At 37.3% G+C, this 18,381-nt stretch overlaps 1 protein-coding gene across 2 annotated transcripts; it reads left to right on the plus strand.

Moving 5' to 3' along the window:
- Positions 1-9,674: 9,674 nt before the first annotated feature.
- snx12 (sorting nexin 12) lies at positions 9,675-17,777 on the plus strand. 2 transcript variants are annotated; one of them, XM_047379740.1, is made up of 6 exons: positions 9,679-10,022; positions 11,751-11,846; positions 12,892-13,016; positions 14,157-14,247; positions 14,791-14,801; positions 16,957-17,777. In XM_047379740.1, the coding sequence occupies exons 1-5, from the start codon at positions 9,858-9,860 to the stop codon at positions 14,794-14,796; spliced, it is 483 nt and encodes a 160-aa protein (XP_047235696.1). In that variant the 5' UTR covers positions 9,679-9,857; the 3' UTR covers positions 14,797-14,801; positions 16,957-17,777. The 2 variants fall into 2 exon arrangements, with proteins under 2 accessions (XP_047235695.1, XP_047235696.1); XM_047379739.1 differs by lacking the exons at positions 14,791-14,801; positions 16,957-17,777 and having other exon boundaries at positions 9,675-10,022; positions 14,157-14,274.
- The last annotated feature ends 604 nt before the right edge of the window (positions 17,778-18,381 follow it).

Raw genomic sequence — 18,381 nt, forward strand, 5'->3', positions numbered from 1 at the left:
GCCAAGAGAGCAAAGCAGTCATCAAGGCAAAGGGTGGCTATTTGGAAGAATCTAAAATATAAAAATGTTTAGATTTATTTTACACTTTTTGTTTACTACATAATTCCATGTGTGTTCATTCGCAGGTTTGTTGTCTCTGGTGAGAATCTACAATTTCAATAGTCATGAAAATAAAGAGACCAATTAAGTGAAAAAAGCTTTTTACCAGTAGTGTGTGTGATATATATATATATATATATATATCTACGCTCCCTAATTTTATAAGGTTTGAATGCTTTAATGGGATTATCATTTTAAAACAGCAATTTTTAATTATTCTCCAATTATTTTACATAAATAATGTTAGTAGCTGTGAGAAACTGACAACCTTGCAGACTCCATATATTAATACCATGTGCTGTCAGTATTGTAAAATTACCGCTGTATCCCTCAAACCTTTGCTCTTCCAGTGTTTGAATGTCATATTAATGTACAAATTTGACTTGGTTGAATCTTATTTTAGTGCTTGTATCCTTTATCAGTATTGACCATTGCTGACCCATGTTTGCTGTCATTTTGCTATTTTTCTATTTTTTACAATAAATGTTTCTAATATCATAAGCAAGGTTTGGTGTTTGCTAATTCATCTTCTTGCAAGACAACAATATCAACAACTGCACCATCATTCAGTCCATCTTAATAATTGCTTATAATCTTCCAGCAGAAAAATAACCCTAAAAAAGTTGAAAATTGAATTGTGTAGATTAAGGCCTACTCATGTGTTAGAATGGTCAAAGTACAGATCTAAATCCATTTGAGAATCTGTAGCAACCCTTATCACAATAGTTTTGCAACAATAATGTTCTGCAAAGATCTTGACATAATTCTTTGCTTTTACCCATCGCTAAATGCTCCTTGTGTAAAACCTTGGTAATGACAAACCTTTCTATAGGCCATCAGTAAATCACTGATTTCATCACTAAACCAGACAATATTAATTGACACTAATCTGGACCAGGATTGCTTTCTAAATATTTAGATTTCAATTGTTTTCTTCGCTTTCGCTATGTCTTTTTGCACCTCTTTTTCTTCATGTGTTTAATACTTATTCCCTGGGTCACTTAATTTATTTGTTTTGATTTCATTGTATGCATGAATTTGTATGCATGTCAATCGGTCCATTACAAATCTATTTACTAAGAATTCTGTTAAATGCATTAAATCCTTATTTCCCCCGTTGTCCACATCAATATAATATTTCTTGAGATAACCCCACCTTTTGGTCAAGGCATAATTCTTAATCTGATGTGGGATTCATCATATAACACCTGCAAAAATAAAACGTATGTACAAATACAATAACTCAATATACTTTACCCAGTCTTTCATTGGAAAAAGAAGTGACGGTTACACACTGACACAGTCGGGATGTGCACAAGTCAACGTTTTTTCATCCTACTACTTTAGGAAATATCTTTCTCAAATTGCGGAGACTTTATCAAACGTCTACAGAATTTAATGAAAAGCTGTTGACATTATTCATTCTTTGGAAACAGATATGCTAGAGCAGCAACGCATTTTAAAACATACCACTGAAGTTTTAAGAAATTTTGGGTTTTATGTCTACTCAGACAGAAAATTAACATGGAAATGCAATCGTATATTATTATATGATCTTAATCATATAATATATGATGATATAATAGTCTTATGATTAATTCTAGCCACTTAAACTAAACCAATGAACATAAATGAACAGGGCTTTTAATTGGATTGTAATGCATGGCAATGAGTTCTTTGTTTTAAACTATATATTTTTTGTTGATTCTTTGTTAATTGTATTTGTTATTCATATATTGTTTTGTATGCATGTGTCAGTTAGTATCTAACAGCAGCCAAAAGAGGAGGCACGTCAGATATTTAGGTGGTCTGCTGGAAGGAAAGCCAAACCCACAATGGTATCTTTGTTACAGTGTTGACGTCTGACACAGAAGCGAGCTAAATGCTGAAGTCATTTGGTTTCTGTTCCACGATGTTGAAACAGTTGTTTCTCTGTCTCATCTGGCAAATACTGGTCTAAAGATTTCTGGTTGGAGCTTTTAAATAATAAGCTAAATATTATTTGATCCTGGTACTATTACTACTACTAATCAGGGGGAACAAAAGGATTTATAAAACGTTTGAATTACTTATATTTTAATGATTTTACTCATTTTTAATGATTGTCCTGTATTAATTGGATTGTTGAATTTTGACCATCAGTTGGAAATATTTCAGTTCCGCTACCACTTTCCTTCTACTGCAGTCAGCAGATAAAAAATTAGGAAAGTTACAGTGTTTAAATCTCATTTTATGATCCCATCAAGCGGTCAGAATGATTAGAATTCATATGTGTGCTCAGTTTTGCCTCAGAAAGTTTCCATGATATTGTATGTATTTTGCCTCTGCTTCAAATTAGTTCTTCTTTCTGATTGTGTGTAGAAAGTTATGCAATGTTACATACCTAGACATCATGAATCAATTGGAATTCAATGGATAATACAGGGATTAGATTAATTAATTAATTAAATTGTAATGTATGTACCTGACATTTGTGAAGTGCCTTGAGACAACATGTGTTGTGAATTGGCACTATATAAATAAACTGAATTTAATTGAATTCAGGTGAACACCCAGGTACTTATAATTCCCTGGATGTTCACCGGAGTCAGTGTGGTGGGTCAATGCCTGCGGACATCCACCAACAGCAAATTTGAATGTATGTACCTGACTTGAAATCTGCATGAATGGATTGAATTGACTTTGTAAAGTGCCTTGAGATGACCTGTTGTGAATTGGTGCTATGTAAATAAACTGAATTGAATTAAAACAGAAAGAAAGGAGCTGTGCTGCATACCTGTCTGAGTATGGAACAAAAATTGGATGTATCTGAAGGAACATGACCTTTAAGAAAAAGGTATGTCTTATAATAGGATTTGCTGAGAAATAAAGATAGATAGATAGATAGATAGATAGATAGATAGATAGATAGATAGATAGATAGATAGATAGATAGATAGATAGATAGATAGATAGATAGATAGATAGATAGATAGATAGATAGATAGATAGATAGATAGATAGATAGATAGATAGATAGATAGATAGATAGATAGATAGATAGATAGATAGATAGATAGATAGATAGATAGATAGATAGATAGATAGATAGATAGATAGATAGATAGATAGATAGATAGATAGATAGATAGATAGATAGATAGATAGATAGATAGATAGATAGATAGATAGATAGATAGATAGATAGATAGATAGATAGATAGATAGATAGATAGATAGATAGATAGATAGATAGATAGATAGATAAATAGATAGATAGATAGATAGATAGATGTGCGGTGGGTCATATGATGATCTGCCTATTTCCGAAGAACTTTTGTTATTCTCTGCTCTCCGTTTATTTCGTGGCAGCTGTGCTGTGTTTTTACATTTTATCTTAGTGTTCATTCCTGTCAGCTTCCAGACTTCAGTCTTGCTTTCACTCAACTCCATAGAAAATCTCAGGCTTTCCCTTTTCAACATTACCATAGTTCCCTCATTGGTGGTTTTAAAGAGCTAAGTCGTATTTCCAGATTTCTCATCTAGTGTACGAGGTCCGTTTGAAATCATTTTCTTTATTTGCACTGGTTATTAGGGATTAACTTGGTCAGGTCTCTACTCTAGACTGAAAAGATGGTAAAACATAGTACTGATGGTTTTAACACAATAATTATTGTATTTTCTTAACAGAAGCTCATGCACAATACAAAACTCATTGAACTTATTAAACTATTTGATCAATTTGTTTTGAAAGGATAAATGGTGATGTTATAAAACTGTACCAACTTTCTAATTTTTTTAGGGATTGGTTTCATGTCTTCAAAGACTTGATGAAAGAAGCATTTAATGACAACTTCAGCTTGCATTGTGCATAGACAATAGCTCTGGCAGCTCCAGCCTTACCACTACTGATTAAACGACAGCTCCATTCCCATTGCAGTGAACAAATTCAATTCAGTTTATTTATATAGCGCCAATTCACAACACGTCGTCTCAAGGCACTTCACAAAAGTCAGGTACATACACTTCAATTAATCCTAACCATTGAACAGTGCAGTCAGACTCAGTTATTTATTCAAATTGGATAAAAAGTTTTCTATTCAATGAAACCCAGCAGATTGCATTGAGTCAGCGACTTGCAGCATTCACTCCTCCTGTATGAGCATGTACCAACAGTGGACAGTCAGTTGCATTGACTGTACAGCAATCCCTCATACTGAGCATGCATGTGGTGACAGTGGAGAGGAAAAACTCCATTTTAACAGGAAGAAACCTCCAGCAGAACCAGGCTCAGTGTGAGCGGCCATCTGCCATGACCGACTGGGGGTTTGAGAGAACAGAGCAGAGACACAAAGAGAACACAGAAGCACTGACCCAGGAGTACTTTCTATGGGAAGGAAAAGTAATTGTTAGTGGATATAGCTCCTTTAGTCGTTTCACCTAGAAAGAAAGAACAGATAAACTCTGAGCCAGTTTTCAAGGTTAGAGTCTGAAAGAGAGCACATATAATTAGTCACAGTAAAAGCTCGGTCAATTTCCATGTCTAGGAGAGAGAAAGGGTTAAACACTAAAAGACAGGGCTATGGATCATCTGTAGAAGGTGAGCATTAAGTTGTTGCCAGCAGAAGCTTTGACAATGCCCCTCTCCAGAAAGGTGTCACAGAGTCAGGCCAGGTGTAGCTTCTAGGAAGAGAAAAGAGAGAGAACAAAGTTAAAAGCTGAAATAACAGCAAATAATGCAAAATTGGAGAGTAGTGTGAGAATGTAGCGAAGAGGGTGAAAGTGGTCATTATGTCCTCCAGCAGCCTAAGCCTATAGCAGCATAACTACAGAGATAGTTTCAGTTTATTTATTTATATAGCGCTTATTTACAACAATGTTGTCTCAAGGCACCCCACAAAGGGTCTGCAACGGAGTGGGGCCGCCGGGGAGGCCAGACCAAACTACCGAGTGCCAGAGCCCGGCCACCCCAGAACGGGCCACATGTAGGGGCACTAAGTAAAATAATAAACTGATAACGTTTGTCCATCTAGAGACCACTGATGGCCATTGTTATACTAAAAACCACAAGGATTGGGATACCTCTCTCTGTCAGACTGATTAGAACCATTGGAAAAGAGAGGGGGTCATACAGGTAGCAGAAATGGAGGGTGTGTTTGCATTTCAACCATAACTGAGCCGGTTTAGGCAAAACCTGACTCCCCCTTACTCCATCCAACAGGGAGGGAAGAAGATGGAAGTAAAGAATAACGAAGATAGCTCAGGATAACCTAAGCCACTCTAAGCTTTATCAAAAAAGAAAGTTTTAAGCCTAGCCTTAAAAGTAGACAGGGTGTCTGCCTCACGGACCAAAACCGGGAACTGGTTCCACAGGAGAGGAGCTCGATAACTAATTTTCATCAGAACTCTTGCTGCAGCATTTTGAATCAGCTGAACGCTTTTAACTGCATTTTGTGGACATCCTGATAGTAAAGAATTACAATAGTCCAGCGTTGAAGTAACAAATGCATGGACTAGTTTTTCAGCGTCACTCCTGGGTAGGATATTTCTAATTTTGGGAATGTTCCGGAGGTGAAAGAAGGAAATCCTAGAAACCTGTTTAATATGGGATTTAAATGACATGTCCTGGTCAAAGATAACACCAAGGTTTTTTACTTTATTACCGGAGGTCAATTTAATGCCATCCAGGTGAAGTGATTGACTAAGCAGTTTCTTTTTTAAAGACTCCGGTCCAAAGACGACAACTTCTGTCTTGTCTGAATTTAGAAGCATGCTTGTAGTCTATCTAACTGGTTGGGTTCATCAGGTGTTGGAAGATTTGTACATGAATTATCATTACAGTTTAAAAAGGTTCTTTATCCTTATGATTTGCATTTAAAAGACATTTTCATTTATTTAGTTGGGTGAACTTTGATAGAAGGGGTTTGAATACTTTTCACATATGCTTTTTAATCTTTACTTTTATGAACTATTAACAGAATTGTCATCTTGTCTTAGAGTTGCATTTGGGTGGTTGCTAGGCAGACTGAGCAGGAACATGTGTGTGTGGAGGAGTTCTGGGAAGCAGTCCGTTGGCACCCCAGCTAATCTTGGTGTCCTTGGATGCCAAATGTGGACGTGTGGGCTGTATCAGTATATGGACAAAACCAGTTTTATTCAGTAGGACTTGTATTTGTGAAACTGTGTGTTGCCACACCCACAATTCTGTAACATGAGTGCTTTTTCTTTCCTTAATAAAAGGCTGTGACACAGGGCAGCTCCTTTGAGAGAATTAACTGTCTCTCCCTGGCCAGCCAAAGATAACTTTGACTCGCTTGTGTCTTCATTGCATACCTTCTCTGAGTTTATCATTATGTCTAACTCTGACATCAGGATTTATGGATAAGTAAAGCTGAGTATCATCAGCATAACAGTGAAAATGTATCCCATGCTGCCTGATAATTTGACCTATTGGAAGCATATATATAGTAAAGAGAATTGGTCCAAGTACTGAACCCTGGGGTACTGCACAATTAACCCTGGAGTTTAAAGATGATTTATCATTTACATGAACAAACTAGAGTCTGTCAGACAAATAAGATTTAAACCAGCCTAGCGCTGTTCCCCTGATCCCTACAGCCTTTCTAAGGGAATATTATGATCGACTGTATCAAATGCAGCACTGAGATCTAACAGAACCAGTACAGACACAAGTCCATTATCTGAGGCCATAAGAATATCATTAGTGACTTTCAGCAGAGCTGTTTCAGTGCTATGATGAACTCTGAAGCCTGACTGAAACTCTTCAAACAGGTCATTGTTGTGTAAATGCTCACACATTTGAATAGCAACTTTTTTCTCAAGAATTTTAGATAAGAATGGAAGATTGGATATAGGTCTGTAATTTATTAAGTCATCTCGATCAAGCGAAGGTTTTTTAAGCAAAGGTTTAATTACAGTTACCTTAAAAGCTCGTGGTCCATATCCATTTACTAAGGATAGATTAATCATATCTAAAATGGGGCTGGTAATCAGAGGGAACACTTCCTTAAATAATTTGGTTGGGATTGGGTCTAACATACAAGTTGAAGGTTTAGATGAAGCTAATATTTCTGATAACTCAGGAAGCTCCACAGGATCAAAGCAGAACACAGATGAGGTTCTACAGTTACTTCCAATGTTGTCTCACTTGCTGAGGATGAAGTAATCGTCTTCGGGAGTATGTCAAAGATTTTATTTTTAATAGAATCAATTTTATTTTGGAAGAATCCCATAAAGTTATGACTGCTGAGAGCTAAGGGAATGGATGGCTCAACAGAGCTATGACTGTGTAAGTTTAGCAACTGTTCTAGCGAGAACATAGGATTATTCTTGTTCTCTTCTATTAATGATGAGAAATAAGCTGTTCTAGCTTGGCGAAGTGTCTTTTTATACAACAGTAGGCTATTTTTCAAGATTAAGTTGGAATCCTCTAGGTGTGTAGAGCGCCATTGTCTCTCCAATTTTCTAACATTGTGCTTTAAAGTACGCAGATCTAAATTAAACCAAGGAGCCAGCCTCCTGTGAATAATTAGTTTCTTTTTCAAGGGGGCTGCATTGTCTAATGCACCACGCAATGATGAAGTAACACTATCAACAAGAGAATCAATTTGTGAAGAGGCAGAAACACAATTATTGCCCTCCACTGTGCTTTTCTGTGATAATCAGGAAATTAAAAGTGGAACAGATTTGTTAAAGGTTGTTACAGCATTGTCTGATAATGATCTACTATAATGAAATTTTCTTTCAGGTGTGGAGTACTCGGTTAAATTAAATTCAAAGGTAATTAAGAAATGGTCAGACAGGACAGGGTTGTGAGAAAATATTGTTATGTCTTTACACTCAATGCCATATGTCAGCACAAGGTCCAGAGAATGAAGACAAAGGTGGGTAGGTTTGTTAATGTTTTGTGCAAAGCCAACTAAGTCTAAGATAGCATTAAAGGCTATATTTAGGCTATCACTTTCAGTGTCAACATGAATGTTAAAATCCCCCAAACTTTATCTGTATTTAACACTAAATCAGATAAAAGGTTTGAAAACTGATCTAAAAATTGAGAGTAAGGGCCTGGCGGACAGTACAAAACAACAAACAGAAGTGGTTTTAGTGCTTTGCAATTTGGATGAGGAAAACTAAATATTAAATATTCAAAAGAGTTTTAGCTATTGATTGGTCTGGGACTAATCAATAAATCAGACTGAAAGATGGTTGCTACTCCTCCTCCTCACCCAGTATTTCGAGGAATGTGAAAATTTAAATAATTAGTAGGAGTTGACTCATTTATAGTAACATAATCCTCTTGCTGTAGCCAGGTTTCTGTGAGACAAAATAAATCAAACTTGTTGTCACAAATCAGGTCACTAACTAGCAATGTGTTTGAAGAGAGATCTTATGTTCAGTAAGCCAGATTTAATTGTTTTATTTTTCTTTTTAGTCTGAGTTGTGTTTATTTTTATGAGATTTTCCTGATTTCCTCCTTTTAGATTATTTTTTAATCTATTCAATTTTGGCCGTGGGCGAGACGCTGTCTTAATAGGGTAATGGCTGTGTAGCATTTCAGAAGCTGCAGAGAGGAGTGTTAAACTACGACCCTGCTTCCTGGTCTGAACCCTTCCTAGAAAGAAGAGCTGCTCCATCCAAAGTGGGATGGAGCAGCAATAAACTGAACAATAAACTGATAAACACTGATGCTCTTTACAGGAGGGGTCGGAGTAGACTCTACCTGCTAAGAAGGCTGAGATCTTTAGAGGTGCAGGGGTGCTCCGTAAGACCCTTTTTGGCTACCTGGTGGCATCACTCATCTTTTTTGGCTTTTTTGGAGCAGCGGCTTATCTACGGCTGAGAGTATTTACTACAAAAATAAATAAAAGCAGAAACATGGGTAATAAAATACTTTGCTTTGTATGTAACATTTTTTATTTTTTAATTTAAGAAGTTTATATTTGTCTGTGAAAATCCTCACCCTAAAAAAAACAAAGGCAAAAAAACACTTTGTTTGCATCAACTATGCTTTCAGACCAGATTTGCTCCGTTCTTAAAACTGTGGTTGGGGTAGAGCAAAATTATCCAATGGGCCGCAAATGCCCCCCGCGCCACACTTTGGACACCCCTGGTTTATAGTATCTTTTAGATGTGTACTCGGTAATCATAGCAAGAGATCTCAGTCTCTAGATGTGCAAAAATATTTGCAACTACAGGTGCATCTAAAGATGGTTCTACAAAGTGTTCACTCAGAAGAGGTGAATACAAATACATCATAAAACAAAAATAAATTGTGTTTTTATTTTTCTTGGTCTGTCACTTAAAATGACAGGAAAATAAATAGGTCAGTGGTTAAACCGTGATTAAATGTGAAAAAAACTTTAAGATTCAATTCGTTTTTTTAATGGGACAATGTAATTTAATGAACATTATCATGTAAATACTTGAGATTATAGCCAAGTTACTAAAATATCTATCCAAGTTCCCTTGGCAGGTATGAATACTTTCCTAAGGTGCTGCATTAGTTCGGTGAGCCCTGTCCATTCACCTCAGTGTCCGTTAGGGGGAGCAGAGTTTCCAGCTCCGTACGGAACTGAATCAACGCATTTACCAGATTCAAGAAGGGCAGGGCGCAGGGCGGCTGGCCCCCGCAAGAGGAGAGCTGCTTCTCAGTCTGCTTGTTGTCCTATCAGATGAAATTTAAGATTGAATTGTGTGGTTAGTTGGTCTTTACACACATACTAAAAAATAGTTTGCATCCTAAAAACACAGGAGGGAAAATGTCAGATCCTGTCGTAGCAGACACTCGCCGGTTGAATTCCAAACCTCAGGACCTGACGGATGCTTACGGGCCCCCCAGCAATTTTTTGGAGATAGATGTTTACGATCCTCAGATCGTTGGAGTGGGAAGGAACCGTTACACAACTTACGAAGTTCGTATGAGGGTAGGTGTCAAGGCACTGATCCAAACACTTGAGAGTTTAAATAGCTTCGTGTGCTAAGCTAACAGGTAATTATAGAGTTGTTGTTTAGCCAGTTAGCATGACAGGATGGAGCAGGGGCTGTCACGCCGAAGGTGGCCGCCTGGAGTGTCTCGAGGTGGCGTGGCGTTAAAACTCAGACACCGGGGATCATCCGCGGCCTTGTCTAGCTTGTAGTTTTCGTCCGAGAGCTATGTGTTGTTAGCAAGAGTGGTTGGCTGAACGTCAACGTCGCTCTACTTGAGTACAGCTAATGTAAACGTATTTTAAACTTCTGCTACTTCTTTGGCTAATTTAAAATGCATTCAGTGAAATGTAGCCCTAAAATCCGAAAACCGTGGACTAAAAAGTAACACCGGGAAGATAATAGCTAACAAGAATGGATAGTGGTAGTGTCAACAAATGCACAGGTTTCGCGAATAGAAATTAATATAAAGCTGTTAAATGTGTGTATTTAAGATAATTCTGTTATTGAATGAAAACAATCCAGATGTGTTAGCCTGTTGCTTTAAGTAACAGTTTTACAATGCTTCCCCTGGCAGTTAGGAATGTAAAAGTTTGAAACGGAAAATCACAAACACAGCAGAATTTTAAGGAAGCTGGAGTTGATCAACGTACTGACACAGGATTTGTGTAACAGCATGTTCGTGTCCTACAATTTGTGATGCAACTCTTTATCTGGTCTTAGTTTAGTTAGGTTTATTGGCAACATTTCTGAAAGAGTTGTATGTTAGAACAAATGATTTCACACATGATTATGTGTGTAGCCTAAACATTACAATAATTACATTGTTTTAAAAGCTGAAATGCTTGGTTAATGTTTGCAGTTAGATTTACCCTGGATTGGGTGAAAAGTTTTCACTCAAAAGCAGAAACAATCGCAAACATTTCCTGATACAAGATCTGCCGTTTAAGTGGTTAGAATAAATGTCAGTTAATTGACTTTAAACAGTTTTTTTTATTATTTGATTTGATGGATTCACCATTAAAAGCAGCAACAGAGAATATTCTGCCTTAAAACCTCTAAACATCCAGCTGACATTCATTGTCAAATAAAAAATTAAAAACATGAACTAATTATACTACACCAGATGCCTCATAGAGAGGAATACAAAGAAATAGAAAGTAAACTGTTTTCTGGGTATATTTAAATTATCGTTTGTAATATCAAAACAGAAACAAGCAGTCACAAATAAAAAGCTGCTTTAGAGTAGACCATAGATCATTATGTATCGATTCTGAGAACAGCTAAACATTGCAACATGGTTTCATTAATAAATGCATTGATGCCACCTAAATCAAAAGGCGGTTTTTTTTAGCATTTATGCAATGGTGGTCCTAAAAATATAAACATTTTTAGATGCTTTTAATAGAAATGCAGCAATCAGAATTTTGTGGCTTATTTCAGGGTTTTGTAAAGATTTAAACAGTTACCGATTTTTAGCCAAACCTGACATCTCTTCATGAACTTCAATCAATGACTTTTTTTCTGCAAAGTTATTACCGGGAAGATTAACTATTAACAAAGGCCACATTGTTTTTTTTGTCATTTGTCATTGTGTGATGGCATTTCATCAACAGCTACTACAGTAAATAAAATGAACGTATTAGTAGCTGCTATAAATATAGCAGATAGCATATCATGTTAACAGCCGGGTCCTGGTCTGACGTTGGTTTCTGTTCTCTACGCAGACAAACCTTCCTATTTTCAAATTGAAGGACTCATGTGTGAGGAGAAGATACAGTGACTTTGAGTGGTTAAAGAATGAGCTGGAAAGAGACAGTAAGGTGAGTAAGCATTTATTTATCGACATCTCCCCATTTTTTAGTTTTTGGCGTCCTGTACCTGGCTTTTATCGGTTACACAAAGAAGCTGTCCGTACTGAACAAGATATTTTTTGGCACTAGTGGCCTTTATTGACAGTTGCCAGGCAGGAAATAGCCTTTATATATGGGGACGCCCGCTCTATCGCTATACCAAGAAATTTCCCCTTAACATGCATTTTTTTATCCAAGTCGATAACCAATGATCTTAAGTATTTATTTTCTGTAATCTACTCATAGTTTACTGTAAAGAAGTATGGTTGCGTAAGTCCAGTAAATATTATCAGTAGTTGATGAACAACACTATCATAAAGACCAAAGAACACAGCAGACTGGTCAGAGAAGTCTAAAATAGGGTTATCATTTTAAACTATGTCTCAAGCTTTGAACATCCCACAGATTTAAACCAGCTGCTAACCTACCAAGCCCTGGCCGTTCCCTTAAACTGACAGGCAACTCTGCCCTTTATAGAATGGTGGTGAAAGAAAAGCTATAAGACGTCTTGTTTGGAGTTTCCCACAAGCCAAGTAGGGGACGCAACAAACAGGTGGGAAAATGTGCTCTACTCTACACAGATGAGACCAAAATTGATCTTTTTGGCCGACATACAAACAAATTGCATGCTTGGCTGAAAACTAACTCTGGACATCATCCTGGTCTCAACGTCCCCGCGGTGAACTTCGGTGCTTTTTTTTTGTTTTTATTCAGCAAGGTCAGGAAACCTGGTTAGAGCTGATGGGAGGATGTATGGAGCTAAATCCAGGGCAATCCATGTGTGAATATTTTTTGAATAGCACTGTAAGAATGGGGGTTGAAGTAAACACGTAGCATTGGATAGAATAATGTAGGGTCCGCTTTTTGTTCCTTCATCTGTACTTCCAACTCTTTGATCTCAACATCCTGGGCACTGTAATCTGTGTCTGCTAGGGAAATCTTTGCGGTTCTGACTTTTTAACCACTTTTGATGCTTCCTTTTTTATTTTTGTATTTTTTTTTTCATCGCATTCAGATTGTAGTACCACCTCTGCCGGGCAAAGCCCTGAAGAGACAGTTGCCATTCCGTGGAGACGAGGGCCTTTTTGAGGAGTCCTTTATTGAGGAGCGGCGAGTGGGCCTTGAGCAGTTCATCAACAGGTCAGCCTGCTCAGCATCCTCTTAACGACACAAATATTAGTCTGTTGAAGTGTGTTGCTTTTTAAAAAAAGGACCTTATAACGTGCAGGATGACAAAAGAGCAACAGTATTACCTAAGAGATTGTTTTATGTTTATTCCAAAGCTTTAGGGTTACATCTGGTAGGGAATGCATGGAAGATGTTGATTTTAGCATATTTAATATACCGTAAATTCTGGACTACAGAGCGCACCTGATTAAAAGCCACATGCTCTAATTTTAGAAAGAAAACCAATTTTGTACTTGTACAGGCCGCACTGGATGTTAAGCCACGGGTGTCCCACGTTGTAATATGATTTACACAGAAAGGTATTACACGTGAGGAATTTTTAACTTTTAACTTCATCCTTATGGTAATATAAACAAATGCATATTGCAAATGCTTTTTTTTTAACCGTGGCTAACACGGCTACCATTAAATATACGCACGTTATCAGTAACACACAAATTTCGTTGCTAATGCTTTTTTACTGAACAATGCATGAACAACACTCCAATATCTCCTAACTGATATATACTGCAGCCTACCAGGTCAAAAGTCATTAATTGTCTTCATCATCTTCTTCCTGTGCATTGAAACCATCAAAGTCCTGTTCTTCAGTGTCCGAATTGAACAGCCTCAGGATCTCGTGACTCACTTCAGCCTCTTCGTTGATGCTCTCACTTGAGCGCACCCGGTCCCCTTAATCACGCAGCAGTCCAGCCTTTCAAAACCCGTTGGTGATTTTCCATGTTGATGAGGATGTATATAAAGGTCTGATTTACAATACCGGTAATTGAATTGTGAAAGTGCTCTTGATTTATCACACAAGTTCATTGGACCTCTTTGAACTACTCATCAATGTGATTGGCCTACTGTTACCAGGCAAAATGTTTTTGGCGGCATAAAAAAAAACATGCATTAGTTGCACCGTTATATAGGCCGCAGTGTTCAAAGTGTGTGAAAAAAGTAGCGGCTTATAATCCGGAATTCACGGTAGTTTACTAACCCAGTCTGTGTAAAACTACATCCATTTAACGAATGGAAACCTGCATTTAACTAGTTTTAATGTGAGCTAGCTAAAATTAGTAGTTTAACTTTTGCTTTTGTGCGCTTGTGCAGAATTGCAGGTCACCCCTTGGCCCAGAACGAGCGCTGTCTTCACATGTTTCTGCAGGAGGAGACCATTGACCGTAACTACATTCCTGGAAAAGTACGACACTAGATTTACTGTGTGTGTGTCGAGGGGGGTATAGAACGAACTGCGTCATGCCTTCATCTTCCCACACATCTTGTCTTTCTGTCTTTCCAGTTCTTCGTTCTCTTCTTCTTCCTCCTTCCTCTCACTCTGTATTTCATTGCAAACACTTTGTGTTGGAGTTTGGAGTATTATTATTATGTTACTCTTAAAAACGTGTCGGCAACGTTTCAGACCCCCTGACCTGCCCCTTTGTGCAATTGTCTTCTTACTGTACAATAACGAAGGCATTCCCCGTAGTTCTCATTGTGGTGTGAATATTTGGCTCTTAATTTCAGCTTTCAGCAATGGAGTTATTACAGTGCTGTTACAGTACAGCCAGACTTTCTCTAATAAGTGTCACATATTCAAGATGGGAATATAATGAATATAAAATAGAGTAATGTCATGATGTGTGCACTGGAACTAATATTTTCTTTAGGGATGCATAAATAAGATTTCTGATCTTGTTTTGTTCTCTTGTTTTTGTCGTTTGTTTTTTTTGTTTTGTTTTTATAGGTATGAATGAAGTAAGTTTGCTTTATTTTATTTTCATCTGTAAGAGCTTTCTTAAGGTTAAAGGTGGTTGCACAAGGACTCTTTAGACCAAAGGCAATAGTTCACAGACGCTTTAATAGTAAAATATTACCGTAAAAAAAAATCGTCGCGGAGATCAGACTGCAGTGACTCAATTTATCTTGTAAATAAGCCTCACTGATTCTCTGGTGGTTGCATAAAAATAATCTTCCAGTTTCAATTCAAAGCAGTAATTAGTCAAGTATTAATAAATGCAGTGAATTTGACCAATTATGTCACACCTACTGTTTATAGTCATGTGAACTATTGTTTAATAGGAAATGAGGGTTGCACATCACCTATAACAGGAGCTCTTTTAAAACTTTCCTCAAACTAATTGTGATGCATTTTCATAATCAGTTGCACTAATCACTGCCTGCATGGCACACCTGCACGCTCTCTTTGAAATAATATGTCCGGCTGAAATATTTGCTTTGCATCATTTGATCACCATTGAGTTTCTTTCAGACGTAGATGTATTCTGTAAAAAAAAATATTTTTATATCTGTGTCTGAAAGGCTTCGCCACCAATGGTGTTTAATATTAATATAATTTGTGTATTTTATCGCCACGTTACAACCTCCTACTCAATATCCCTTCAACCTTTCACATTTTGGCTTGTTTCAACCACAAACAATGTATTTTTAGTACGACTTTATGTGATAAGCCAACACAAAGTGTCACATAATTGTGAGGTGGACGGTAAAGGAAAGTTGATCACATGCGATTACATTCAGCCCCCCTGAGGTCACACTTCGTAGAATCACCTTTAGGTGAAATTGCAGCAGAACTTCTTTGTGACAGAAACTTTATTGTTGCCCATTTATCTTCGCACCAAGCTCAGTGGAGTTCGATGGAGATCATGTGTGAACACCAATTTTCAAGTTGCAGAGTTAGGTGTGGACTTTGTATAGGCCATTCCAACAAACAAGTATGCAGTGACTTAAACCGTTCTAGTGCAGCTTTGTCACCGTGTTTAGAGCCGTCGTGAACGTCCACCGCAGTCTTTTGTGACTTGTGAGAGGTTTTCTTTAGACATTGCCTTGTGTTTAGCTCAATCCTTCTTCCCATCAGCTGTGACCAGCCTCCCTGTTCCTGCTAAAGAAAAGCATATTTGCAGCACAATGCTGCCACCACCATGTGTCACCTTTTGGATGATGCGTGGAGAGGATGGCAGTGTTAGTTTTCACCACAAAATAGCTTTTTTGGATGTAGCCCAAAACGTTCTAGTGGCCATATCACCTTGTGTTGAATTCTTTTATTTAGAGGTATCGGAGTAAATGAAGGTGAATACAAATGCCCTGAACGCTTATCAGATTTTTATTTGTAGAACATTTTGGGAAATAATGTATCCTTTTCCTTCCACTTCACAATTGTACACAACTTTGTTAATATATCAACTAATGATGTATATTGAAGTCTGTGGTTGTCACGTGACAAAATGTTTAAGGAGTATAAACAATACAATTTTTTTTAGACAGTTTGTGTCTAATGAATGAACTCCATGCATTTGATGGCAAAAAAAAACAAAAAAACATTCATGTTCACTTCCTGCTTGTTGTTGAAATTAAAGTAGCTCCTTGCATGGTGCCCTAATGGTGAAATCTGTTGCACAGCCTATACTCATTTCATTAAAGGTGTTTGGTGTGGATATCATAGGCATGGTACGGTACATGCTGTCCTGTATCGTAAAAGCTCCTCTTCTGTTACACTTTCTGTCAAAGTTACATTCAACCTAGGAAGAAGAAAAGGCTGAAGAAAATAGCTGAATTTGTCTTGAGTAATGCTTGTGTGTCAGAGTTTAGGTGAATCCAATCAGCATGTCCAGTGTTATTTCAGGACTCTTGTGTAATATGTGTGGTGTTGCCAGTGGAGAGGATCTTTGACTTCCTGCGTACTGTAAAGCTTGCCACCTGCCACCGCAAACCAAAAAATGTTCAGCGCTGATAAAATGACAAGCGATGCAGGAGTAAAAAGTTGACCAGAAAAAAACCCCAAGCTGTTGTGATCTGTTCTGAGCACTATCCCTTTAGTTGGTGCACCACTCTGTTTAATGTTTGTATTTTCTACATGCTGTTTCTCACTTTCTTTCTCTCTTGTATTGGGAAGACAACAGAGACACCTGCGCCTGCTCTATGTACAATTATTTCTACATCACGTTATTACAAAGCTGATGGGGAATGTGAGACGTCTCCGGATGTTTGAGAGGAACACAGCTCCTGGACAGAAACCTAAAATCAAATGTATGAATAAGTTCATGTGTCTTCATTCGGTCATTCCAAATACTGTATGTAAAATTGTTTTGAGTCAGTTAAGGAGAAAGTGCTATATATACTTTAATCTTTTTTGTTTGAATTTTTTAAACAATGATCATGCTTTCTAATATTTTTCCAGTTAATTTGATACATATGTCATTTTCTTAAATTGGTGTTCTAGCGATGTTTTCCTGGTAGCCTCCCAAAGTTACGCAACATGTAGCATCCTGAAAAAGACAGCAACGTGTCATTCCAGTCACTATATTTTCCCTTTCCTTAAATTTTGAGGTTATTTGAATGCTATTAAACAGGTTCAATTATGTTCACCCTGATTGTTAGCTACTGAATCAGAGTGCCTACTTATTGGCTGAATGTGGTCAGATCAGCTAGTGATAAAGTTAAGTTAGGTAAACACCCAGTATCTAAGCACTGTGACAAGCGGTTCATTACATGAACAATTCTTTGCCAAGATGCCAATTCAGCATCTGTGGGGGTTTTTTTCTTTGGGGGGGGGATATAAGGCTTCATTTGGTCTAAATTTTTCTGCTGTTAAATTCTTCGTCAATATTATTGTGAAGTGTATTATTATTACTACATGCTGTCATCACAGTTCCACTTTGGGTGGCGAGGAGCGATCTTGTTAATTCTGTCCACCAATAAATTTCCTGCTGCCTGCTCCTGTCGCTTTCTTTTTGTTTTGGAGACGGGAGAAATTTACACTAGCCTTTCAGTTTGCGGTTAGGGCATCAGCAAGAGGATCGGGGTGGGGAGTCCGGGCTGGATAAATGGCTCCTGGCGTGCAGGGGACCTAAATGACCTAAAATGGGGAATAAGAACATGGTGGTGAAGTTTTTAGTTTTAACCTTTGACTGAGTTTGAAACAGTTAAGATAAACAATTTTCTTTTTAAGCTTTTATTTAAGTGGCCATTATATTTACAAAGTTTTCACTTTGCAAGTTTTCAACCTGCCTTTGGTTTACAATTTTGGACTGGTATTTGCACTTTTTTTTTTTTTTTAGTTAAAGTTGAATTCAGGATCCTGAGAACTTCCTGCACCCTGGGTAAAGCAGCTTTCTTTTTATATAGTTCTGATAGATACAGGTCCTTCTCAAAATATTAGCATATTGTGATAAAGTTAATTATTTTCCATAATGTCATGATGAAAATTTAACATTCATATATTTTAGATTCATTGCACACTAACTGAAATATTTCAGGTCTTTTATTGTCTTAATACGGATGATTTTGGCATACAGCTCATGAAAACCCAAAATTCCTA

Source organism: Girardinichthys multiradiatus, chromosome 11, assembly GCF_021462225.1.
Source record: "Girardinichthys multiradiatus isolate DD_20200921_A chromosome 11, DD_fGirMul_XY1, whole genome shotgun sequence".
NCBI lineage: Eukaryota > Metazoa > Chordata > Actinopteri > Cyprinodontiformes > Goodeidae > Girardinichthys > Girardinichthys multiradiatus.

Coding starts and splice junctions, on each gene's coding strand:
- snx12 (XM_047379739.1), top strand. CDS start 9,858: ATGTCAGATCCTGTCGTAGCAGACACTCGCCGGTTGAATTCCAAACCT. Junction 10,023..11,750: donor CTTACGAAGTTCGTATGAGG/GTAGGTGTCAAG, acceptor TTCTCTACGCAG/ACAAACCTTCCTATTTTCAA. Junction 11,847..12,891: donor AGCTGGAAAGAGACAGTAAG/GTGAGTAAGCAT, acceptor CATCGCATTCAG/ATTGTAGTACCACCTCTGCC.